Source organism: Caretta caretta, chromosome 12 (assembly GCF_965140235.1).
Source record: "Caretta caretta isolate rCarCar2 chromosome 12, rCarCar1.hap1, whole genome shotgun sequence".
Taxonomy (NCBI): domain Eukaryota; kingdom Metazoa; phylum Chordata; order Testudines; family Cheloniidae; genus Caretta; species Caretta caretta.
In genome coordinates this window covers 43,483,488-43,506,660 of record NC_134217.1, presented here as the reverse complement: position 1 = coordinate 43,506,660, position 23,173 = coordinate 43,483,488, and the positions used below count along the sequence as shown (strand labels likewise).

Here is a 23,173-nt window from a genome sequence, read left to right as displayed (position 1 = left end):
GCGACACGGCTCCAGCCTGAAGCAGCTGCCCCTGCGTCACGCGGCTCCGAGAGAGGGGCTGGTGCAAGATCCCCAGCGCGAGAGCCATAGCTGTGTCCATCAGGCCCCCAGCGCAGACAATGCACACCTGTCTGTCGGCCTCACTGCAGCCTCGCGGGGAGGTGAATTACCTACGCTGGGGGGAGAACCCCTCCCTACATCTGCTACATCCCCAGGCTCTGGTCCCCATCTCCCTCCCGGAGCCAGCGCTGTGTGGGTTGCAGCCTGGGCCCAGCATGACCAGTTGCCCTGTTGGCTTCCACTGAGGTAGCGGTGCCCTTCCTGGGCTGAGAGCTGTGGGGGAAGAGGGGATGTGCTGACCTTTGAACCCCCCCTCCCCAGTGGGCTTGATCTCTGCCCTCCCACGACAGCAGGCAGTGGTAAATGCTGGGCTTCCTGTGGTGGGGCTGAGCCCCAGGCAGAGCTGCGTGCTCTGCAAGCCGGTGCCAGCGGCTGGTATTCACAGTCGCAGGGTGGGCACCGGGTGCTGCCTGTGGCAGCTCCTCTCCCGGGGGAGCGGAGGAAGATGCTGCCCCCCATCTAACAGCCAGAATCTGCCTCAGGGCTGCTGCTGCTGCTGTGAAGCTGGGCCAAGCACCTGGTACTAAGCGATGGGAACGGGTTATGGGAAAGGAAAAAGCCCCCCTGTAAGTCTTGCTCCAACCAATACCCCAGCCTGCAGCAGGGCTAGCATGGCTCAGCCCCCTGGGCTGTGGCTGAGGCAGGAGGGAGCAGTGCTGTGCCAGGGACTGGGGGCTGAAATAGGACTGTTCCCGGCAGGCTGGGTTTGCTGAGGGGGCTGCAGCCCCCGCCCTGCCAGCGTGGCCAAACCACACGTGGTCGGTGACAGCCTTTGCCCATGGCTTTATTTCACAGTGCAGGCTGGGCCCCGGGGCCCGCAGCAGGTAGGTGCAGGGGATGTGCCTGCCCCGTGTACAGTCCTTGCTGGGTCCATGGTGCAGGTGCCAGGCTGGAAGAAGGGTGGGACCTCACTGCTCGCCCAGGAGCAGGGGCTGTGGCTGCCGAAGCATAGCCCGTGCATCTAAGCCGCTGCCCTGCAGAGCCTGGGACAAGAAGCACAAAATCAGTAGCAGCTCTTGGCAGCAGGGGCCTCCCAGAGCCTGCACCCAGGCCCAGCTGTGCCAGCTAACTTCCTGCTCACCTTGCGCTGCTCACACTCAATGCGCCGCTCGGCCGCTTCGCCTTTCAGGCGCCTGTTCTCACGCTGCAGCCTCGCCGTCACCTCCTGCAGGTGGCTGGGGGAAGGACAGGGAGACGGAGCGGGCAGTGGGAGGAGCAGCGGCAGCCATGGCAGATCCTAGATGCTGCTCAGACTGGGTTGCCCCCACGACCAGCTCTGTTTACATGCTGCATGTAGTGGATGGGCGGGTGTAATCCTGGTGCTGGGGTCTGCTCCCGCACTGGGGGTGTGGCCGGTTAGCCTGCTCCTTTCTGTCCAGCCACAGCCCAGGGGACAGCTGCAGCAGAGCGGTGCTAAGGCCAGGATTGGGAGCCAGCAAAGCAATGGGGGTGCTAGCACCCTTCCCCCACTCACTGAGACATGGGGCTGTAAGGGCGGGGTCAGAGCCGCAGACTCCCTCTTTATCCCTGGAGGCTGATATGCAGCCACCTGCCCTGGTCAGGCCAGGGGCTGCTCCTACTTACTCCTTCTCGCCTGTCAGCTGCGCGATGTGCTTGATCTGCTCCCGGATCTTGTGTCCCAGTTTGTCGTTTGCTTGCCTGAAACAGGGCCGGAGGGGAGGGTCAGCTGGCTCCTGCTGAGACCCAGCGACAGTCACAGTCTCTGGAGCTCCCAGTGATGGGCACTTGGGGAGGCAGCTGGTGTGCCAGGGGCCAGCGCCCAGCTGAAATGCGGCACAGGCAGGAGCATGGCCAGCGCCTGCTGTCCCCTCACCAAGGCTGGTCCCTACAGCAGTGCCGGGCTGTAGGAATGCAGCCTGATGCCAGGCCTGCTTGTGAGAGGCTGGGTGGGGCTGAGCAGGCAGGGCACAGGGGTGAGGACAGGGCCATAGTGCAGGTAGCTCCTTTCAGCTCCGGCCCAGCCCCCTCACTTACTTTTGCTCCTTCACCCACTGGGTGACGTTGGCCAGCACCAGCTCGCTCTCGCAATGCAGCCGGCAGCTGTCTGAGCGCGCAGCCCCCAGGGAGGAGCGCAGCGCCTCTGCCTGCAAGAGAAGCGACACAGCACCAGCCCTGCAGCCAGGCTGGAGACCCCCATCCCACCCCACCTGTGGCTGGGTCACAGGGCACTGCACAGCTGCCTCTGGACATGGATGGGGTCAGCCCTGGGGCCAGCCGAGCCAGGCTCCTAGCTCGAACCAGGCAGGAGCCCACCCTGGACAGCTATGGCATAGCCTGCCCCTTGGCCACGTGTTGCCTGCGCCCTCGGGTGGAGAGCGGCTCTCAGCTGGCAGCAAACACCCATTCGCAGGATAGAGCCAGGGGCGGGGAGCCCTACCTCATTGCTGGAGGCCACAAACTTCTGCCTTAAGACATGGAGCTCCTGCTGCAGGTGGTCTCTCTGCCAAGGAAGGGCATGTTATGAGCAAGGGAAATTCCATTACCCGGGGAGGGCTAGGCCCATGCTTCCAGCCATGTGTCGTAAGGCTCTGAGCCTGGCTGCTCCCAGGAACACGAGTCCCGAGGCGCGTAGATTGTGAACAAGGCTCCACTCGAGGACCAAGCCCACAGCGCTGCCCCCGGGACCGGCTCCTAGAGCCCCATGTGCTGACCATTCAGTGAGCCCTACGCAGGAAGGCGTCACGCCCCTGCCGCCTCACCCACCCTGCCAGCATGCAGGGACTTGTACTGTGCCAGCCGCAGGGTTGTGCGTGACACGCCATCGCTCCCACCCCCCAGTCACTTACCTCTTCAGCGGCCCCATGGAGCTTTTCTTTCAGCGCGGCCAGCTCCACCTTGAATACGACCAGCTCCTCGTCCCGCTGTGCCAAGGCCTGCACCTTCTCCTGGCACCGCCTCTGCTCACCCAGCTGCTCCTCGAAGGACCGCACCTGCAGGTGGCAGCCGGGGCGGGGTAAAAGGCAGGGGGCCAGGAGGGAGGCAGGTGGTGGCTGGGTGGTGGGGGTCTCAGGGAGGCAGCTGCAGCACACGGGTCACTCACCTCCTGCTCCCGGAAATCCTGCAGCGTCTTCAGCTCCCCGTTGAGCCGCCTCATCTGCTCCTCCAGCTGGGCTTCCCTGGCCTGTGTCCGCACCAGCTCTGCCCGCAGGGCTGCCGTGACCTGCGCCGTCTCACTGAGCTTTTCACATGGGACGGAGCAGTGGGGTGGGGCGCCCTGGGCCGACAGCTGGGCTGCACTGACATCCACCCAACCTAGGGCCGAGGCCCCAGCCTTCCGGCAGACGCGAGAACTATACACCCTCTAGCCGCCACGCTGGGCCAGGCCTGGCTGGGAGGGCGGAGACCCCTACTGAGCACCCCCTAGCACAGGCCCCTAATGCTGCACTGAGCCTGAGGGGGTGCGGGGGAGAGGGAGGAGCAGGACCGACTGTGCTGGGCGCATGTGCCGAAGCAGGAATGCTCTGTACACGGTCGCTGACTGCCTGGGTGAGGGGCTGCTCCCCTGTAGGTGCCAAAGGGTAACGTGCTCCTGGGCAGAGCAGGCACCAGGCGGGGTGTGTGGGGCACCCGCCCGTCTGGGCCAGTGTGAATGGATGAACACCCCACGCACTGGAGGCTCCAGAGATGCTGGGAGCTGCAGGCTGGAACCATTCACCTGGAAGAGGGCGGTGCCGGCAGGCAGAGCCAGTGCATGCCGTGCGGCACGGGGACAGAGCTCTCACCGGGCTGGGGAGCGGGTGAGCCCGAGGAGCTGAGAGGCGAGTGCTCCCAGGACCAGCCCTTAGCGCCGCCCTGGGGGTCGGCACTGACCGTGCCCCTGCTAACACCAGGCTAACCCTACTCCAGCTCAGGGGAGCTGATGGGGTGGCTCTGCCCTACCTTCTTCAGCGCCTCCCTCTGCTTCTCTTGGCAGGAGGCAGTTTTCAGCATCAGCTCCTGGATGGTCGTCTCCGCTGCAGTCAGCGTGCGGGTGCTTTGCCTCTCTCTGGCCTGGGCTGCTTCCAGCTCCGCCTGCAGCTGGGCCAGGGCCGACTCCTGGAGCATGGCCTTCGGGGAGGACAGCGCTGTCAGCTGGGCACCAGTGGCTGGACCGGCTTTTGGCCTGTGGTGCACAGTGAGGCTGGGGCACTCACCTTGCTGGCTTGCTGCTGGATCTGTTGCTGGGCTTGGCCCAGGCTGCTCCTGGTGCTCTCCAGCTGGGCCCAGCACTGCCTCAGCTGCTCCTGCCGGCGCTGGCCCTCCTCCTCCAGCTGCCCCACCCCGCACTGCAGGCCCTGGCTTGTCTGCTCCTGCTCCCGCAGCTAGCACAGAGGCAGGGCTGTCAGCAAGGCCCACTTGCTCACCCTTTCCACACACAGGCCCCAGCCAGCCGCCCTATCTTCCCCCGGCCCTCCCTCCCTCCTTGGCCACTGGTCTCCCCCGCTGCGTGCTCACCTCTCGCTGCAGCACCTCGCGCTCCCTGGCCAGCCTGCTCTCCCTCTCCTGGGCTCTCTGCAGCTGCCGCTGGAGTTCCTCCTCCCTGCCCTGCAGCTGGCTCAGCTCCTCCTGCAGGGCCCGCTGCGTGGATGCCTGCTCCTGGAGCTAAGGGAACATGGGGCTGCAGGTGCGAGGCCAGCACCGCCCTCTCCCTCCAAGTGAGCAGGGGCACCGGCCAGGGCAGCATGAGTGCCTCGGGAGGAGATGCTGGGCCGGGCCGGGCCGGGCAGGGCAGGGCTGTGGGGTCAATGGGCTGCAGGAGCTGGGCAGCTGCTGGTTTGGGCAAGACAGCACTTCCTGCATGGCTGATGCTTCCAGCTGGTGACCGTCTCCTCTCCCCCGCCTAAGCAGGGTGCTCCCTTCCTGTCTCGCCTGCCTGGTGCCCAGGGGCCAGGCCCCCGTGTGCAGTCCCAGGGGAAGGCCACGCTGAGCCTGTACCTGCTGCTGCAGGGCTTTCGCCTGCTCCTGGCTGCTCCCCAGTTTCAGCTCCATCTTGGCCATTGAGTGCTGATGTTGCATCCCCTGCTGCACAGCCACCCGGTGCCTCTGCTTCCACTGGCTCAGCTCCGCCTTCAGGTGCTCGAGCAGCTTCCTGCGGGCAAAGGCCCAAGGCAGAGCAGCTCCAGCCTCTGCCCCTCCTGCCGCATGAGCCCAGCTGGACGCCCCACGCTGCAGGCTCACAAAGATCAACCCTGGCTCTTCCCCTGGGACCCTTCCCATCCCGCGTGGCTCTGGCCCGGCTCTCTCTGCCCCACAGCCACGTCGCTGAGTGCTGACTGGTGCTGCTCTGGGTCACGGAGTCTGGCACGAGCAGATGCCAACACCCTGTGCCCCTTGCTGGGCTCTTCCCACCTCCACCAGGGGCCACTGGCAGGTCCCCAGCTGTTCCCACCTGCTCTGCTCCACCTCATCCATGCTGCTGGACAGCTGCTCCTGCAGCGCCCGCTGCTCCGCCTCCCACCTGCGGCTGGCCTGCTCCAGCCGGACAACCTCGGCCACGCGCTCGCTCAGCTGCTCCTGTGTGCTCTGCAGGCTGCTCTGGGCCAGCAGCAGCCGCTTCTCCTGCTGCACCAGCTCCTGAGCTGCCGGAGACAGGGAGGGACGAGCTTACCCAGCCGCTGCCCGTCACCCACAGCAGCTGCCCCCTGGCCGGCTGCAGGAAGGAGGCTCCTGCTCCTGAGCATGCCCAGTGCTCTGCCATTGACGCAGCTTGGAGCTGAGGCGCCTGGGGACAGCTGGAGCCCATCACCTGCGCGTCTGGGAGGCTCTGAGATGACTGGAATGGGCAGGCGCAGCCGTCTGCCATCCCCCAGGGTCAGCGACCACAGGAGTGTGGCCACTGCGTGACTTCCTGGCCGTATCGTACAGGGCAGGTGGGACGCACGCGGGGCGGGAGGGGACTGGGCGGTACGCGGGCACTCCCCCCCGCAGCTGGCCGATTCCGAGCGGGAACATCCCGGGCTTATGGCACAGGGCTGGCACCTGCCAGGCCTCGGGGGTGTCTCTGGGGAACGGCCCAGGCGGGCAATGTGTCTCGCCTGCCTTCTCCGAGAGCCTGAGGCCAGTGGTGTCGAGGGCCCAACCAGGGCGCGGCTGCCTCGCTCACCAGCCGCCTGCTGCTGCTGCTGGCTGTCCTGCCGGCGCTGTCTCAGCAGCTGGATCTCCTCCTGCAGGGTGCCGCTGGCTGCCCGGCTCTGCTCCCTCTCCTGCTGGGCCTGCCGCAGGCGCCCATCCAGGCTACTGGCCTCTGCGCGCTGCTTCACCACCTCCAGCTCCGTCTCCTGCAGGGCGGCCTGCGCCTGGCGGAGCTGCTCCTCCCGGCTCTGCATAACCTGTGCCAAGAGAGATCCAGCACTGCCGCAGACCCTGCCCGGGGCCACGCGCCCGCAGGCCGGACCCGCCCTCCGGCACAGCCCCACGGCCACAGGCGCCCTCCACGTGGCCCCACAGGTGCTGCCGCACCTGCCTGAGACCTGGTGCGGAGGCTGGCGCCCTCTCCTGCTGGGAACGCACGTTGGCCCAGGGCCCCTGGCTTGTCCCTCCTCTGGGTTCCCGTCTCCTGGACTCACCTGCTCCCTCTGCGCACACAGCCTGCAGCTCTCCCTAAGCTTGCACTCCAGTGTCTGGATCAGCTGCTGCAGCTTGGCCACCTCCAGCTGCTTCCTCCCCACCTCAGCAGCTGTGTCCTGCCTCAGGCGCTGCACCTCCAGCTCCAGCTTCCCGAGGGCTGAAAAAGCAGCGCCAGGCTAGGGCCAGCTCCTGCCTCCTGCAGACGCCCTGAGCCAGCAGAACGGACCCGCGGCTCTGCACACGTACTGTGCTGGCCGGGCGTCAGCCAGCGTCAGTAACCACAGTGCTGCTGGGGTGCCGCCCCGCGTACGGTTCCCTTCTGAGCCCCAGCGTGTACTCAGGCCGCTAGCCCTCCCACGGCCACGGCCATGCTGCCAGCTGGAGCTCACCGAGAGCCGGCGCTCACCGAGAGCGAGCTGCACGGCTGGGCAGACACCGCACGGCCTGCCACTGGCCAGGGCTGTCCTGGCCTGCCAGCACGGGGCCCTGCCAGCAGCGAGCAGCACCTGGCTGCAGCTCCTCCCCAGGCTGCGTGTGGCTCTCTGATGGTCCAGTCCTTGCCCTGCCTGACTCATGGCCAGGCAGCCAGGGACCCTGGGCTCACCACAGGCTCAGCCAGGAAGACAAAGCGTGCCTAGCCCTAGCCACCCTGCCACCCACCCAGGGCTCCTTGCAGTCCCGGCTGGCACGGGGCGTAGCTCACAATCTGAACAGCCCCCCTGGGGCAGGCCCTTGGTGCTGATTCTCTCGCTCTGATGGGCAGCGCTGATGTGGCTGGGGCTGAACGGGCAGCGGCATCCCCCCAGGGTGCCCTGGCTGGCAGGAGGAGACGGCCGCCTCTTGCGTTACCTTTCATGGTGCTGTTCTTCTGCTCAGCCACTCGCACCAGCTCCAGCTTCAAGTCCTGCACCAGGCACTGGTACTCCTCGGCCCGCTGGCTGTGCTTGGAGCTTTCCTCTTCGGCGTGGATCAGCTGCTAGACAAGCAACACAGCAGCACAGCTCAGTCACTGCCGTGGGCAGCCAGCCAGCTGCCAGGCCTGGCTGGTCCTAGAGAGCCGTCCCAGGGACCTAGGGCAGGGCAGGCATTGGCCGCCCAGTGCCGCCCTGGCGCTCCCTGCCGACAGCAGTACGGGGGAGTGGGGGAGGGATGTTCCTACCTGCTGGAGTTTCTCGGCCACGGCTGCTTGGCTCTCGTAGCTGGCGTTGGAGTGACTGTGAGTGGCTGTGTAAGAGGCAAACTCGGTCTGCACGTTCACCAGAGTCTCTTCTTCTTGCAAGCACTGAAACCACAGGCAGCAGAATACCAGTGGGCCGGGCCCCAGAGATCCCCTGGGCAGCAGGGTGCAGAGGGGTTTCCTGGACTCCCCCGGGGCTGAGTCTATAGACGAGTGTGCCAAAGTGCAGCATGTGAGGCCTCCCCCAACGGCCAGGACCAGCCGGAGGTCCGAGCTGTGCGTACGGCTGCCAGGTGTGGAGCGACGGCGTTAGCCCGAGACAGGTGTTTGTACGGTGTGTGCAGTACGCCACGCCACCCGACACGCTAATCAGGCTCTAGTTGGGCAGGGGGAGGAGATGCTTAGCTCTGCCTGGCTGACCACTGTGTATTGTGTGTCTTGCAAGGGAAGGCTATTTGCACACGGGGCTGCAGCTCAAGCCTGCAAAGTTGACAAGAGCTCACAGAAATCTGCGAAAGGCACACCCAGCAGGGATGAGGATCGAAGAATTAATCTGGTGTCTCAGGAGAGGCAGAGCCACCCCATAGCTCTCACACAGAGACCCCTTCAGCCTGGCTGGTAAGCGCAGGGAGAAAGGCGTTGGGGGTGCGCTGACCTTCATTAGCCAAGTACTATTACGGTTTTGTTTTACATGTAACCATCTGTTTCCAAGACATCGACTTGCTGTCATGGGACTCGCTCTCGTGGGTCAAGAACAGACCCTTGTTCTCACAGTCCCCGCAGGGAAGTGGTGAGGGATAAGCAGTACGGAGACCCGGAGGCGAAGCTGCTCGGTGGGGTGTCCTGTACCTTGGGACGCTGTGAGTGCTGCCAGGGCCCAGTGGCTCGGTGCTGGACCCGCCTGGGGGTGCTCACGGGACTCGGGGGCAGAGGGACAGCGGAGGCTGTGCAGACTGGGAGGGGAGGGCTGGCACAGTTGGGGAGCTGACCCCTGGCAGGCACAGATGAGGCTCCCTCAGGCTGAGGGCAGGTGGTAACGAGGGGCTACCTGGGACACACCACATGGCAGGAGGGTGGAGCGGGAAGCCCAGGGAATGCCCGGGGGGGGGGCGTCTGTGCTGGTGTGTACGTTTTAGGAGGCTGCAGGGAAGAGCCACAGAAAGGATTTGAGGGCGGGAGAAAATGCCTGGCTGTGAGGCTTCAAGAGCTCGATCTGTCGATCTTCCCCAGGGGAGACTGAGCGGCGACGTGATTACAACGGCTCCGTATCTTCACAAGGAGACAATACCAGGGCTGCAAGGCAGCGCAAGGCAGAACTACCATCAAGGCCTGGACATTCAAGCCAGACACGTCCAGCTGAGCAATAAGGCAAAAACCGTTAGCAGGGTGGGCGAACAACCCTGGGGGGCCTCGCCAACTCCAGAAAGGATCCCTCTCTGAAAGGGGCTTTGGCCACACAAGTGGGGCTGAACATGGGGGTAACTAGGTGAAACTCCTGGTACCCAGGAGTTCAGCCTGCATAATCGGACGCTCCTTTTTGGCCGTAGAGAGAACAGTTACTTGCTGGCTGCGCGGCTCCCACCTGGGTGAGATCAGCGGCACGGCTGGGCCTGCGCCGTGCATAGTCCCCCTTGCCTGCCTGAAGAGCTGGAGAGCAGAGCAGCTGCACCCGGCCGTCCCTTGCTCACTCAGAACCCCGGCTCCGGCGGACTCTGGAAAGGCAGGCTCAGTGAGCGGGTCGTGGGGGCAACGTCAGGCAAAACCACAGGGCAAGTAACCAGGAGTATGCCTGCAGCGCCCACTGGCGGGGACTGACGAGCAGCGGCCCCCCCATCGAGACGGTGGGACCGAGGAGGCTGCCCTACGGAACGCGCTTGCATCTGCTGCCAGCTCAGGGCAGAGCCAGGGTTCCACCAGTCAGCAGCCGACATGGTGCTGCGCCTGGGGCATGCAGAGGCTGCAGCGTGTGACCTGGTGGCGCGAGCGGTGCTGGTTGGAGGGGGCGGTCCGTCGGCTATATGGTAGCAGGCTGATGTATGCTGCATCTTCCCTTTTGAAAGGCTCTGGGGGGAGCCGGCGTGAGCCTCTGAAACACAGGGATGGGGAGCTGGCGGGACAGGCTTAGTCCTGCCAAGGTAGGATAATCAGGCCCCTGTGGAGCGCATAGTTCCTGCGGAGAAATGGCCTTGGGAACGTAATGGCCTGGCTGATCTGACAGTGTGATGCAGCTGGGGGATTAACCGTGGGTGAGGCTCACCACAGCTTTGAGCCCGTGGGTGCTGGGTAAGGAAGGGCAGCCACAGAGCTGTTTGCTGGCTGGGGGGGCTAGTGACTAACAAGCCCATCTTGAGCATGAGCTGGTGTGACAAGCACCTGGTGAGAGGCTCCAAAGGTGGCTCCATCAAGTTAAGGCCAATACCGAGATCCCATGTCAGATGCTCTCTCTCACCAGTGGGTCAGCACACACTAGCCCCATCAGCTATCTGGGTAACCGTGGGGGGAGACGAATGGCCCCTGCCTGCAAGGGGGAGTGATTGCTGCCAGGTGCACTTTGAGGGCACTGAAGGGGTGTCCAGAGCATTTCAAATGCATAGTCTAATGGAGGATTTTGGGTGCAGGGGCCAGCCCTGGCTCAATTCGGGCTTCAATTTGAAAACCTTTTCCATTTGGAGGAGTAAATCTTCCTCCTGGGAGCGTCCCAGTTAGCAGCAGGGTCTCGTACTCACAGGGAGCTGCCTCCGGCGATAGCATGCAACCAGCCACCTCCCAGGCTGTCAGATGGAGCAACGTCGGGTCTGGATGGAGTACCTACCCTTGGTTCTGAGCTATTCTGTCTGGACCACTCGGAAGTGACATGGGAGGCTGGACACAGGAGATCTGTCAGCATCCTGCTGGGCCTTGCATGTCACTCTTGGAATCAAGGAAATCAGTGGAAATCAGGGGCCCTTGATCCCATGGTAGGAGGAAGATGTGTAATGACCCTAGGCGCATGTCTCCCTGGCACAAAAGGCTGGACAATTTGTATAATCTTTGGTGGTAAGTGGGTCTATAATGGGATTCCCTTCCTGCAGTGAAATATTGATTGGATGATGGAGCTGGTCAGGGAGCACACATGGTTGGTGGACTGTCTGTGCATGATGTCTGCCAGGTTGCTGCTGACTCCTGGAAGATGAAGAGCAGCTGGGAGTAGCTGAGATTATCCTGTGTTGTTGACATCACGTCCGCCCTCCCTTGGGTGCCTCCCGGCCTAGGGGTGATAAGCAGATGCTTCCTTGTTTGTTTACACTGTACAGCACATTGCAGATATGCTGTTTCTGAGACGCTGCTCTGGGGAGGGCTGTAGGACAGGCTGGGATCCCATGCAAGTGAACCAGACCCCGGGTACATTTATGGTATGGTCCTTTGGAGGCTAAGTCTCTGGTGTCTGGAGTCGGTCCAGGGGTTGCTGCACCCTATTCTTGATGAGTCTGTGACCAGGGTCTTTGCAGGAGGAGGTGTGGATAAGCACCCCCTCATTGTGATGGGTCTGTGGGAAATCCAGGGCATTGCCCTGGGGCCTCCAGTGGCCGTTCCTTCTCTGCCAGCTGCTCTTGTTCTTCCCTGTCTGCAGCCAGGGGCTGGCAGAGATGCAGGAGGCAATGGAAAGCCGGTTACTGCCTCAGCCTTGCGGGCGGGATCCTGACCTGAGAATTTGGTCAGTCCAGTTGCTAGGAACACGTGGAAGGATTTTACCTTGAACCAAGTCTAGTTTGTTAAATTTTAGTTACTAGGACGTGTTTTGCATTTATTTCTCTTGTAACCATTGCTGACTTTAATATCTTGTACTCACTTCAGATCTACCTCTTTGTAGTTAATTAAACTTGTTTTATTCTTTAATCAAAACAACCCAGTGTTGTGTTTAAATTGAATTGTTTGGGTAATGCCAGTTAAAGTAACAAACTGTTTCTCCTTTGAGGGGCACAGCTCCTCTAATACCCGAACTGCCCAGGAGAGGGCTGGAGCGTGCAGAACACACGTTTCTGGGGAAAATTCAGGACTGGCAGTGTGCTGGGGTCACCCTGCGGGTAGTAACCAAGGCTGCTGGAAGCCAGAGTGTGGCTGCTTTGTAGCTGACAGGCTGCTGGGCTCAGAGGGGCTGACCCAGGACTGCGGCTACACACAGACACTGAGGGGTGACCCACAGGCTATCTGGCTGGTTATGAGCAGCCCATGCTGGGAGCTACAGCATCAAACTGTTGTGAGGCACTCCAGGTCACAGGGCAGGTGGTGACAGCCCCTCGCCGGTCTGGACTGCTCCCTAGAATGGGACAGATACCCAATGTGACTTGTGTTTCCAGCTGGGACCAACAGGCAGCCAGTGCAGATTCCAGAGCACTGGTGTCCCTCATCCCGACAGAGATGCGCTGCGTTCCAACAGAGCATGCTGTGGCAATCTGGAGGGACGGTGTGTGAACGTGTAACGGGTGAGCATGTCCACGTGAGGTGGTGTGTGATAGTGAGTGGGCAGGGGAGCAGGTGTGAATGCTGGCGTGCAGGTGACGTTCTCTAAAGCACTGACAACATGCCGGCACTGCACACAGGCCCTGCCCCAGGGAGCTCAGGCTGACCCAGGAACAGAGACAGTGCACCAGGAGGGAGAGAGCCAGGCCAGCTGCCCCACTTCTCTTTGCTCACCTTGGTCTGACTGGCAACCAGCTGCTCTTGGAGACCCTGGATGCTCTGCTCACACTGGTGGGCATGCTGAAGGCTCCTGGACAGCTCCTCCTGTGTGGCATGAAGTTCTTGAGTCAGCTGCTCCATGGCCGTCTGGTTCCTCCTGCCCATCATCTCCTGCTGCAGAACCAGCTGCTTGCTGCACAGATTGATGATGGTGTCATCACACTCCCGCATCTGCAGCAGGGACGAGGAGCAGTTGTCAGAGGGGCCAGACAGTAGGACTGGCTCAACCCATGGTGCTGATCAGTGGGGTAGGGGCTGGACCGGCTCCCCTGCCTGCGGCCTGGCTCCCTTCCGAGGGAAGGATTGAGAATGACATGGGAGGAGGCCGGCTGCCCACTCCATGAAGCTCCCAGGGAGGAGAGCAGAGGCAGACGGGCAGCCAGAGGCCACTGAGCACCATGGAGAGCCTTGGGCCTGAGTCTGTGCAGCCCTGACACCAGGGCAGAGTGGGTGCCCAACCTGCCTACTGTCACCTGGTGAATTTCCCAGCTGTTCTGCCCCAGGCCAGTGGCTGCACGGCCTGTGCTGGCCAGTGCTTCTCTGAACAGAGCTGGAAGTCTCGTGTCGCACGCTCTGCACCGCCAGCATGGTCACTAGCCACGGGAGAGCAGCACTAATGGCCTTCCCATGGCCCCTGCACTAGAGTGGTTCCCCTCAGATCCCATGTGTCGGGAGCATGGTGCAAACCCTCCAGAGCCCAGACACCAGGGCAGACCCCACTGGCATTGTTCACTCGAGCCCTCCACCCCAGCAGGTGAACTGGAGAAAGCCCTGGAGGGCAACCACAGAAAACTTCTCAGCACAGACAAGGACACGGGGCTTGTGCAGCCTGGGCTAGCTGCGCCCTAAACTGTCCCCGGCTGGAACTGTGCTGGCAAGAAGCCTGTGCTACTGCTCGCATGGCCAGGCCCACGTGCCCAAACCCCTCCAGTGCGACGCGAGGTAAAGGCACCGAGGGAAAGCACAACCAGTTCATTTCTAATCCGAGGCGCAGGGCTCACATGGCCGGGCCGGGCCCCACCTGGCTGCTCATGTCCCGGAGCTCCTCCTCCAGGCTCTGCACCTTGCCCTCCAGCTCGCCAGCTCTGTTCAGGGCGGCCTGGTACTTCTTCTTGTACAGATCCAGGCTGCTCTCGGTGGAGCTGCTCTTGCTCTTGGCCATGGCCAGGTGCTCCTGCGCCTCTCGGAGCTGCTCCTGCTGCTGGCAGAGCTCCCTCTCCTGCTTCTTCACCACCTCTTCGTAGCAGAACACCTGGGAGTGCGACAACACCGGGGAGCCGCCTGCCGGCCTTTGCCTTAGTGCGCCAGTTGGCCAGGCAGGGTTCAGACCCGAAGGCCAATCAGAGATGGACGGGTCCGGTCCGGTCCAGCCTCTGGCTTGGGCAGGACAGGTCTTTATCGATCTAGTCTCAAATCTCCCAAGCAAGAGGGCTTGGCTCCTCCCCAGAGCATCTCCCCCACAGTTGGGCATGGATCCCTGGCAGGGGACTCCCCCGCCCCTTCCCCCTCCAGCTCTGTTCTCAGCACTGGCCAGGTGCTCTGCACCAAGCAGGGTGCTGTCCCCACCGTGCGCAGAGGCACCAGGACCCTGCAGCGGGTGCTGACCCAATGTGGTGCTGGGCACAGAGGAATACAGGGCTGGAGCTGGAGCCCTGGGGATGGGAGGCTGCTCCTGGTACAAGCTAGTTACACTGGCCAGGGCTGCTGCTAACCAGAACCAGCCCGAGCACACATCAGGCCCCTTCCCTGTCCCTGGATCCACGACAAGGGGGCCCTGATGGTGCCTGACTTGAGACTCTCACCCTCCCTGCTGTCCTGCTCCACGCCCGGGCTGTGGCCCAGCCCCAGAGGGGGCTGATGGGACATTCTGGGAGCTGCAGGGCCCTGCCTGAACGAGGGCTCAGCTCTGGGCTGCCTGCAGAGAGGGGGTGACCCTCCCCGGAGCCATACCTCCTCTTTCAGCGTCTGGCATTGCTGCAGCAGGAACTCCAGGTCCAAGCTCTGCCTCTCCATCGTGGACTCCCGCTGCTGCAGGTGGCTCAGATTATCCTGGTTCTTCCCTTTGCAGACATCCAGCTCCTGCTGAAGGTGCTGCAGCCTGGCCCGCAGCTGCTCCAGTTCTGTCTGGCGGGCTCGCTCGCAGGATTCGAGCTGTCCCTGCTGCTGCTCCACGAGCAGGGCCTGCTCCTGGCCCTAGGACACAGGCCAGAAAAGCAGAGTCCCACACGAGCAGTACAACGCCGGGCAGGCCTCAGCCAGGTGCCGCACTGTAACGCAGCAGTCAGGCCTCCCCTGGTTCTGCCCCACCTCCCTGCGCACAACCTTGGCCCGGTGGGCTCTCAGGCCAAAGGGTACCTGGCAAGTTGGAGTGAAACCAGTTACGTCACTTCTGAGTTATTCTCACAGGCTGCAGCATGAAATTTGGGGCTGGGCGAAGGCCAAGGTAATGGAGACCAGAAACGCGCAGTGGGACCAGTTCTGCGGACAATGCCAAGAAGGACGTAACCATTTACAGCCTGCAGATTCATGCAGGCCACTTGGAGGGCTCTGTCCCCAGCGGGAGGATGTAGCTGAGTATCCCAGGCCTAGACCGTGCACAGACTGGCCCCTCTGCAGTACCAGACAGACAGATGGACAGGGTTGACCGGCCCCTCCACGGTACCTGACAGACGGATGGACAGGGCTGACCGGCCCCTCCGCGGTACCAGACGGACGGACGGACAGCGCTGAGTCAGTTCAAGACAAAGGATTCAGGAGGCGACCCCAGTTCCAGACAACGCAGAGCTGCTGGGGCTGTGAACTGCTCATACACTGAGGGGCAGTCTTAGGCAGCGGAGGGGCTGACTCCGTGGGTACTCTGGGGCTGAAGCTCCCCTCCTGCCCACCGGCAGCCCCCGCCAATCAACTCCCCCTTCCTCCCAGCCCCTTCTGTTCTGTGGCGTGCAGGAGGTGTAGGAGCGTGGACGGGGCGTGGGCAGGAAGAAGCGGGGGGGGGGGGTGGAGGCTTGGGAGAAGGGGTGGGATGGGGATTCGAGCACCAGCCTGGAGGAAGCCAGCACCTGTGCGCTAGAGGAGATGGTAAGTGGAGCACACAAGGTCTGCACACTGACCAGGGCCAGGGCCAGGGCTGGCAACGCTCTCCAAGCCAGACAGCTTCCATCGCTCGCTCCTGTCTTTAGAATCCCCAGGAAGCTAGTTGCCTCGCTGAGGCTTAACACCACGGCAGGGCTGGCTATGTGCAAGCAGTGCTGGGCAGAGAACAGGGCTGGCAAGCTCTCACCTGGCTGATGCAGATCTCCCTCTCGTGCTGGAGCTGCTGGACGCAGCAGGTCTGCTCCACCATGGCCTTGTCCCGCTCCCCGCAGATCTCTTGCAGGCTTCTTACGTCACCTTGCAGCTGGTGGAGCTTTCCCTTCAGGCCGCTCCCCTCTGTGGCTCTCTCCTTCCCCTGGGCAGCACCACAAACACACACGTGACTGGCCCAGACGGTCAGGACAGAGGCAATGGGACAGCACCATGTGTTAGCCGCAGCGCACACAAGCGACGACATGGCGACAATGGAATGTACCGGCCTGGGTGACGGCACTTGGGGCCAGAGCCCTTGTCTGCTCTGCTGGGCTCCCTCGCACCAGCGGGTCTCACTTCACACCAGGTGGTCGGTGGCTGCACAACTCCGCCCTTTATATCCTTCGCCCTGGGCTCCCAGCTACACACGAGGGCACACAGAGCAACTGTCCTGCGTAAAAGGCCCTGGCGCGTGTTGGAGCATGGACCGAAGGGGCTGCTCGCCCGGTCTCCACGCCCAGCTGATAACCATCATTGGCAAGCAGCCCCGAGGCAGCAAGAAACGGGACTAGTGGATTCGTCCTGCTGGGACTGTTCCCCTGCAGGGACTCGCTGGTGCTTTGTTCAGTGAGGGGCCACGCCCTGCAGCCCGAAGGTGGGGGACGGAGCCTCTCCCTCGCCGGGTGGAGCTCTACACACTCAGCCCCCTCGGGCACTGCACCGAGCCCTTCTGACATTTGCTCTCAGGGCTCAGGGATATGAGAGACTGGCTACCCCAGAGGTGGGCAAACTATGGCCCGCAGGCCACATCCGGCCCGTGGGACCCGCCTGCCCGGCCCCTGAGCTCCTGGCCCGGGAGGCTAGTCCCCGTCCCGTCCCCTGCTCTTCCCCCTCCCCCGCAGCCTCAGCTCACTGCACCACACAGCGAGCTCTTGCCAGGGGCAGTGCAGCTGCCGAGCCGCAGCCTGACTCGGTGCTCTGGCTGCGCCGTGGCATGGCTGGCTCCAGCCGGGTGGCACGACTGCCTGTCCTGGTGCTCTGGGCGGCGCGGTCGGGGGGGTTGGATAGAGGGCAGGGGAGTTCGGGGTGGTGGTCAGGGGTGTGGATATGGGTTGGGGTGGTTAGAGGGCGGGGAACAGGGGGTTTGGATGGGGCAGGGGTCCCGGGTGGCAGTCAGTAATGAGAGGAGGGGTTGGATGGAGCAGTGGGGGACAGTCAGGGGACAGGGAGGGGTGGACGGGGCAGGGGTCCTGGGGGGGCTGTCAGGGGATGGGGGGGGTCAGACAGGGGGCGAGGACTGGGCCACGCCTGGCTGTTTGGGAAGGCACAGCCTCCCCTAACCGGCTCTCCATACAATTTCAGAAACCAGATGTGGCCCTCAGGCCAAAAAGTTTGCCCGCCCCTGGGCTACACTAACTGCCGAGCAAAGGCTGTCACACAGGGCTTGCGCCCAGCACCCTGGAACTGCAGCCAACCATGACGATTCCCCGCTGGGCCCACCATGCCCCGACTACAGAGGGGCTGCAGGGCAGACGGGTCACCACAGTCCACGGACAGACCATACAGCCAGTGCTGCAGCCCTGCGAGGAGCTCCTCGCCCCAGGAGATGCTGTGAGTTCAACAGACCCCGAAGGCTGAGATCTGAAAGCTCACCTCATCCTTCGCTCGCACCAGCTCCTCCTCAGCACTTTTCAGGTCTCCTCTGAGCTTCCCGATGGTCTGGTCACGGCTGCACACCTGCAAAGCCCATGGCTGGTAAAGCAGCCTTCCCGCAGTGGGAATTCTGGAGATAATGCTTAGAACTTAGAACCCCACTTCCGAAAACATTCCACCGTGGGCACGGCCTGCCCAGCTTTAGCAGCCTGGGAGGGGCGGTGAGGGGAGGAAGGCAGCCTGCAGGGGCAAGGCTAGCAGGGAGACGAGACAACAAAATAACAGCAGCAATAAGCTCAAAGCATCAGAGCTCCAAGAGCTGGGAGGAAGGCGCCAGTCATCTCACGGGGCAGCCACCGGTGTCCTAGGCACTGCCCTTCTGAAAGGGACACTCAGGCAAGGTGAATCTAGGAACCCCCAAGCCAGGGGACAGACTAATCCATAGCAGGAGAAACGCCCCCATAGCAGCCTGCCAAGAGGATGGTCTGGAGGAAGAGAGAACCTTGCTGTCCTCTTCCCAGTGCTGTCTGCCTACCTCCTGCTGCGCGGTCTTATGCTTCTCTCTCAGGATGGCCAGCTCCCCAGCCTGCTGCTGTTGGTCTGAGTGCAGCTCTGCAAGCTGCCCTGCACACCTGGAAAGCTCTTCTCGGGCTGCCACAAGATCGGCTTTCTGCTGCTCTGCCAGCTGGTCACGCTGCAGCCGCTGGGCAGAGGAATGGAACAGCTGGAGCCAAAGCCAACTTCCCAGACACCGCAGGCCAGCGCAGCTCAGATACCCAGGCTGAAGGAGCCATGGAGCGCTGGGCAGATGGGGCAGGCAGCCCTGCAGTGCTGCTTTGGAGAGTCACACCTGGAGATGCTGCTGCTTTACCAGGCCAAGGTGAGGCCCCGCTGGGCGATGAATACGAAATGCAGGTGGGCCGCACAGGAAAGAAGCAGACTCCTGGAACCTCCCCAAGACAGGCTGCGGGCAGGGAGACGGCTCCTTGGCCTGAGACAATCTCACCAATACAGCCCTTGCCACATGCATGCTCCTTCCTTAGCTCAGGGCAATGAGAAGGCCCAGGGGCTCTGTCTGTGCCCAAGATCCACGTTGGGACAACGGTGCTCAGCCCTCCCCCTGCAGGGCCCCTCCGTCAGAGGGCAGCGCGCCAGGACATGGGCCCTGGAGGGACAGGAGAGGGGGGCTCCAAGTGGCTCTTGGGTTGCCAGTTGTTCTTGAGCCAGGGCAGGGAGCAAGCTGTGGGGACTAAGTGAATGGTCGCCCGTGGTGCTGACTGCAAGCCCCGCGCTCCTGCACATGGCAGCTGGCCTGCGGGTCCTGCAGCAGTGCCACCTGCCCTTGCGTGGCTTCAGTGCGCCCCTCCGCGCCGCGTGGGAAGGGCAGGCAGGATCGGGGCGTGGCACCTGCTCCAGCAAGGCTTCCCACCCGCCCCACACCGAGAAGCCATGTGAGCTGGTCGCGTGCAAAGGCACGGACACGACTGAATGGAGGCTCAGCGTCTGCGTCTCTCCCTGAGCCTCAGCTGGGCCCTACCTGGGTCTCCGACCGCTTCCGGACGTCCTCTTTCCCTTGCCTAGCACCCTGCAGTGCTTCCTGAGCGTCTCGGAGCTGCTCCTGCAGGCGCTGCAGTTCCTTCTTCAGGGAGCATGACTCCAGCTGCGATGTGCTCAGCAGCGCCTCCAGCTGGGCCGCCGGAGGACATGATGCAAGAGGCTGTCTCCGCGTGTGGCTGGCGGCAGCTGCTGTCCCGCGGGCCTGTCCTGGAGCAGTCTGCTTTAGGCTTTGCTGGAGCCGGAAGCTGAACTGGCAGTGGGAGCCAGAGCAGGCCTGGGCAGCACAGTAACACACCAGGCACTGGCTAACTAAGGGAGCATATTCCTGACCGGCGAGGATGGTGCAGATCTCTCCAGTAGCTGTGTAAATGCATTCCCAAGGGATGGGACAAGAAGACCCGACCCTCCAGAGGACCGGGAGGGGCGGACAGGCTGAGGGAGGCAGGCACAAGGAGCAGGGTGGTAACTGACCACGTCAGGCGTACGAGAGGTACCGTGTCTGGGTCAGGGTGTAGAAGACGACGTCCTAGGCGGGTGTCTTTGTACTTGCAGAGGGGCTGGCAGCCTGGCACGCTGACACCATTGCGGCTGCACGTAGGGGTTAGTGCGTCTGTACCCGCTGAGCCGGGGCGCTAACACTGTCCTCCCCCCACTATGAACCTGGCCAAGCGCCTTGCCGCTGCACTGAGCCAGGTCTGCAGAAGGAACACGCTGCACGGCCCGCTAATGCAGCTGGCCTCAGGGCTCCAGGAACAGCGTGCTGCGGCATCAGCAACACTTCGCAGTACTGACAACATCTGCCAGCACGGCCTGCATCGTCTCCCTCCACCAGCCCCAGTCTGGGGCCTGCATGCTGTGGAGAAGCCTGCACTGGGCCTGAGGGATGCTAGGGGACACAAAATGAGCCATATGGCCACAGTGCCTCTGCCCAGAGATCTGAGACACTGCCCACGGCCTGGCAACATGGTGCCAGGCAAGACTCTGCCATGCCCTTTGTGTGTGAAATTAGAAAGTTCCCTGAAACTTCAGCAAGAGAGACCCCCACACCCTCCAAGACAGTCCTGCCAGTGCTAGCAGCAAGCAGGAGGGGTGGAGAGTGGAAGGCAGAAGAGACAGAAGATGTAGGTTCTCGCTCAGTGCTGGTGCAAAGGGAAGAGGCGCTAAGCAGCGGGCTCTCCCTTAGCTCCAGACGGGTACCTCTCTCTGCACCATCTTCAGCTCCTGGTGCAGTGACTGCCCTTTCCTCTGCAAACCCTGCAGCTGCCCTTCTTTGAGCTGGACTCTGGATTCGGCTGCCTCCCGCGAGACCTGGGATGCTGCCAGGCTATCCTTCAGCTGCCCAAGGGTGTCCTCCCAGCGCCGGGCCTGTCCCACAAACCACGCGGATGTCAGCAGAAGCCCTCCCCGCCCTCGCCTGCCCTCCCACTGAGCTAGCAGCAGAGGTGGGAGGAGGTGCACCCACGATAACAGCTCGAGGCAGGAGCCTGGGTTCCCTCAGCCTCCATCCCCCCAGGACCGGGCGGTTCTCCCGAGGGTCACATTGGAGGTGGGGGCTGGTAGGGGAGGAGCACCTAACACAGCGCCGACCGGTACCAGCCTCTTTACCCAGTGGCCTTCTGCACGTGCTGCAAGCAGGAGCCTGCGTCTGGCGAAGCACACAGGTGAACTGAGCATTTGACTCAATGTGACCAGCAAGTGGCTGCATGGAAAGCTGCTCCCTGGAGCCAGGACTGAGCCCTGAGCCGCCGGGCTCTCTCACTCTGGGACATGGTGCAGAAGAACTAGTAGCCCCAGAGCTGGGAGCAAGGGGAGAGAGGGTGGAGTCGCAGAGCCCAGGCTGCTTGCTGGCCTGGGTTGCAATGTTGCACCCGCACTTATTGGCAGGCACAATATACGTTGCTTACGGTTGCAATACCCAAGGTGCCCATGTGGAAAGGGAGGAGGCGAAAGGCTGGGCACCCAAGGCAGGGACAGGGCTTAATGTCAGCAAGGAAATGGCCCAGGAGAGCCCCAACCCTGGTGACCCGCTCGGGCTGCAGGCTGCATCCAAGGGCATCCCACAGGAACCTGACTGCCTCTGGCTGGAGCATACAAACAGGGCCTCAGGGACGAGTGGGGTCAGGAGAGAGCCAGAGAAGTTCCTGAAGTTAAGGGAGGAGCTCACCCCAAGCCTGCGCTGCGGAGAGGTGGGGGCCGCCCGCTCCTGAGGGCCTCCCCAGCAGGCCTGCCGGCTCTTGGAGAGAGACAAGTGGGAAGAAGAGGTGGTGGGAGATAAAGGAAGAGAATGCGGAGCACTGCCTGCTGCCCGCCCATTCCCAGCGCCTTGCAGTCCCAGCCCACATCCCCCAAAGGGGAGGGAGGGACACGTACCTTCTGCTCAGCGGCTTGCACCTCAGCCTTTGCCTTCAGCAGCTCTCTCATTAACTTCTCCACCTGCTCCTCTTTGTGGTGTAACTGTGGAGAGCCCAGAGGGGAAAGCAGACGGGAGAGCTGAGAGCCCAGCCGGAGTGTGCAGTGTGCACATACCCTAGGGCCTGAGATGGGACCGGCATTACTGCACCCAGCCACAGGGAGGCACTCAGAGGTGAGGGGGAATTGTGGCCGGATGCATAAGAAATGACCTGGAGAATATTCTAATGGCTAATATTCTAACAGCTTCACCTGGACACTGTGTCAGGGCTGGCTGCCCCTCTAAGAGGGCACTGCAGAGCTAAAGGGGCAATGAGAATGCCTATAGCCTGGGAAAGTTCTCACATGAAGACAGATTGAAACGATTGGGATTGTTACCTTAGAAAGAGGATGAATAAAAGGAGACATGATAAAGGTATATAACGACAGCTCTAGAGAAGGGAAACTGGGACGTTCTGTTCTCCCTGCATGGCACAAGCACAAGGTGATTTTCAATAAAATTAAAAGGTAGGAAGATAAACAAACTGATAAAAGCAAATACTCTTTCATGCAAGGTGTGATTAGACTGTGAAACTCACTACCACAGGAATTCAATAAAGAGAGTATTTAGCAAGTTTCAAAGGACTGGTCATTTATAGGGATACCAAAACCACACAGAGTTATCATAGCTAATTATAACAAAAAGCCATGTTAAATTTCATGCTTCAGGGCTTAAATCAAACCTCTGACAATTAGGCTAGAACTTCATAGGGACAGATTATCTGCCTGCTGCAGCATTCTCTGAAGAAGCTGGCTCTGGGCACTGCCAGACAAGACTCTGGACCTCATGTCTGAGTCAGTCTGGCAATTCCTAAATTCCTATTTAACTTCAATAACTAAGTAACAAGTTGGAGAAAGGGTTTCATTGTTAAACAATCACCTCCTTGCCCTTTCAGTGCACCTCCCTGAGAAACCTCTTGCCCCTATCGCCTGCCAGCACACTGGGGACAGCTGGACATCACAGACATTTCTAAGCAGGAAAATAAGCAGCACAAATTATTTGGAACAAAAGCCAAACCCCTGCAGCTCTCTGGGACACAGTCAGGGTGGCATGATGCTTGTGTACAGGGGGGAGCACAGATGGAGGGTGCTATTGAAGGCATGTGTTTGACTCAGACACCTCACTACCCTGGCCCCAGCCCCGGGGGCCTATTATCACAGCAGTTGATTGCAGCAGGATGGCGAAAATGAATGCACGTGTCCCTGCTGCAAAGAGCAGGACTGCTCATCCTTTCTCCCAGTGTCAGCACTGCTCACTTGGCTGGTTACCAGTGTTTGCTCATTCTCCAGCACCAGGCCTTGGGCCTCCAGCCTGGCATGCAGAAAGCCAGTCTCCTCCTCCAGGTGGTGACAATGGGCCTGCAGCCGGGCTTGCTCCTCTTCCAGTGCATGGATGGTCTGGTGCTGCTGGGTCATCTAGGGGACAAGGAGGTGTAAGAGATACAGACATTAACATGTCTCTTGAAAATACCTTGTTGACAATCTCTCTCTCTCTCTGCTCCCATCTAGCTATCCAGTGGCAATCACCCTCATGCGTATTGCACACCCCAGCTTCCTCGCCAATGAGAGTCAACAGACCCACCCCAACAGGTGAGACATCCTCTCTGGGGGCGTTAAGTAAGCTAAAGCTAAAATACGTCATTCCCA

General features: G+C 61.8%; 1 protein-coding gene and 1 long non-coding RNA gene across 19 annotated transcripts in view; one reads left to right on the top strand and one right to left on the bottom strand.

Annotated features, from left to right (window-relative positions):
* Nucleotides 1–888: 888 nt before the first annotated feature.
* PMFBP1 (polyamine modulated factor 1 binding protein 1) overlaps nucleotides 889–23,173 on the bottom strand; it is a 360,702-nt gene continuing 338,417 nt past the window's right edge. For 10 of the 18 annotated variants that reach the window (XM_075118503.1, XM_075118505.1, XM_075118510.1 and 7 more), the window contains 24 exons: nucleotides 22,784–22,942; nucleotides 21,449–21,532; nucleotides 20,276–20,443; nucleotides 17,522–17,605; nucleotides 15,864–16,031; nucleotides 14,534–14,776; nucleotides 13,605–13,835; nucleotides 12,539–12,754; nucleotides 7,847–7,969; nucleotides 7,537–7,663; nucleotides 6,687–6,844; nucleotides 6,224–6,449; nucleotides 5,510–5,699; nucleotides 5,056–5,209; nucleotides 4,576–4,722; nucleotides 4,275–4,442; nucleotides 4,021–4,188; nucleotides 3,182–3,355; nucleotides 2,928–3,071; nucleotides 2,519–2,581; nucleotides 2,116–2,225; nucleotides 1,705–1,779; nucleotides 1,202–1,295; nucleotides 889–1,103 (listed from right to left, as the gene is read on the bottom strand). In XM_075118503.1, the coding sequence (XP_074974604.1) occupies nucleotides 1,029–1,103; nucleotides 1,202–1,295; nucleotides 1,705–1,779; nucleotides 2,116–2,225; nucleotides 2,519–2,581; nucleotides 2,928–3,071; nucleotides 3,182–3,355; nucleotides 4,021–4,188; nucleotides 4,275–4,442; nucleotides 4,576–4,722; nucleotides 5,056–5,209; nucleotides 5,510–5,699; nucleotides 6,224–6,449; nucleotides 6,687–6,844; nucleotides 7,537–7,663; nucleotides 7,847–7,969; nucleotides 12,539–12,754; nucleotides 13,605–13,835; nucleotides 14,534–14,776; nucleotides 15,864–16,031; nucleotides 17,522–17,605; nucleotides 20,276–20,443; nucleotides 21,449–21,532; nucleotides 22,784–22,942 (3,549 nt within the window). In that variant the 3' untranslated portion in view covers nucleotides 889–1,028. Of the gene's footprint in view, nucleotides 1,104–1,201; nucleotides 1,296–1,704; nucleotides 1,780–2,115; nucleotides 2,226–2,518; nucleotides 2,582–2,927; nucleotides 3,072–3,181; nucleotides 3,356–4,020; nucleotides 4,244–4,274; nucleotides 4,443–4,575; nucleotides 4,723–5,055; nucleotides 5,210–5,509; nucleotides 5,700–6,223; nucleotides 6,450–6,686; nucleotides 6,845–7,536; nucleotides 7,664–7,846; nucleotides 7,970–12,538; nucleotides 12,755–13,604; nucleotides 13,836–14,533; nucleotides 14,777–15,863; nucleotides 16,032–17,521; nucleotides 17,606–18,056; nucleotides 18,225–19,058; nucleotides 19,239–20,275; nucleotides 20,444–21,448; nucleotides 21,533–22,783; nucleotides 22,943–23,173 lie in introns of those variants that run through there. The other 8 variants (XM_048816955.2, XM_048816951.2, XM_075118504.1 and 5 more) reach the window with 8 other exon arrangements.
* Nucleotides 7,968–11,749, top strand: LOC142068685 (uncharacterized). Its single transcript, XR_012664619.1, has 2 exons — nucleotides 7,968–8,724; nucleotides 9,095–11,749. It is a non-coding gene; the product is annotated as an uncharacterized LOC142068685 (long non-coding RNA).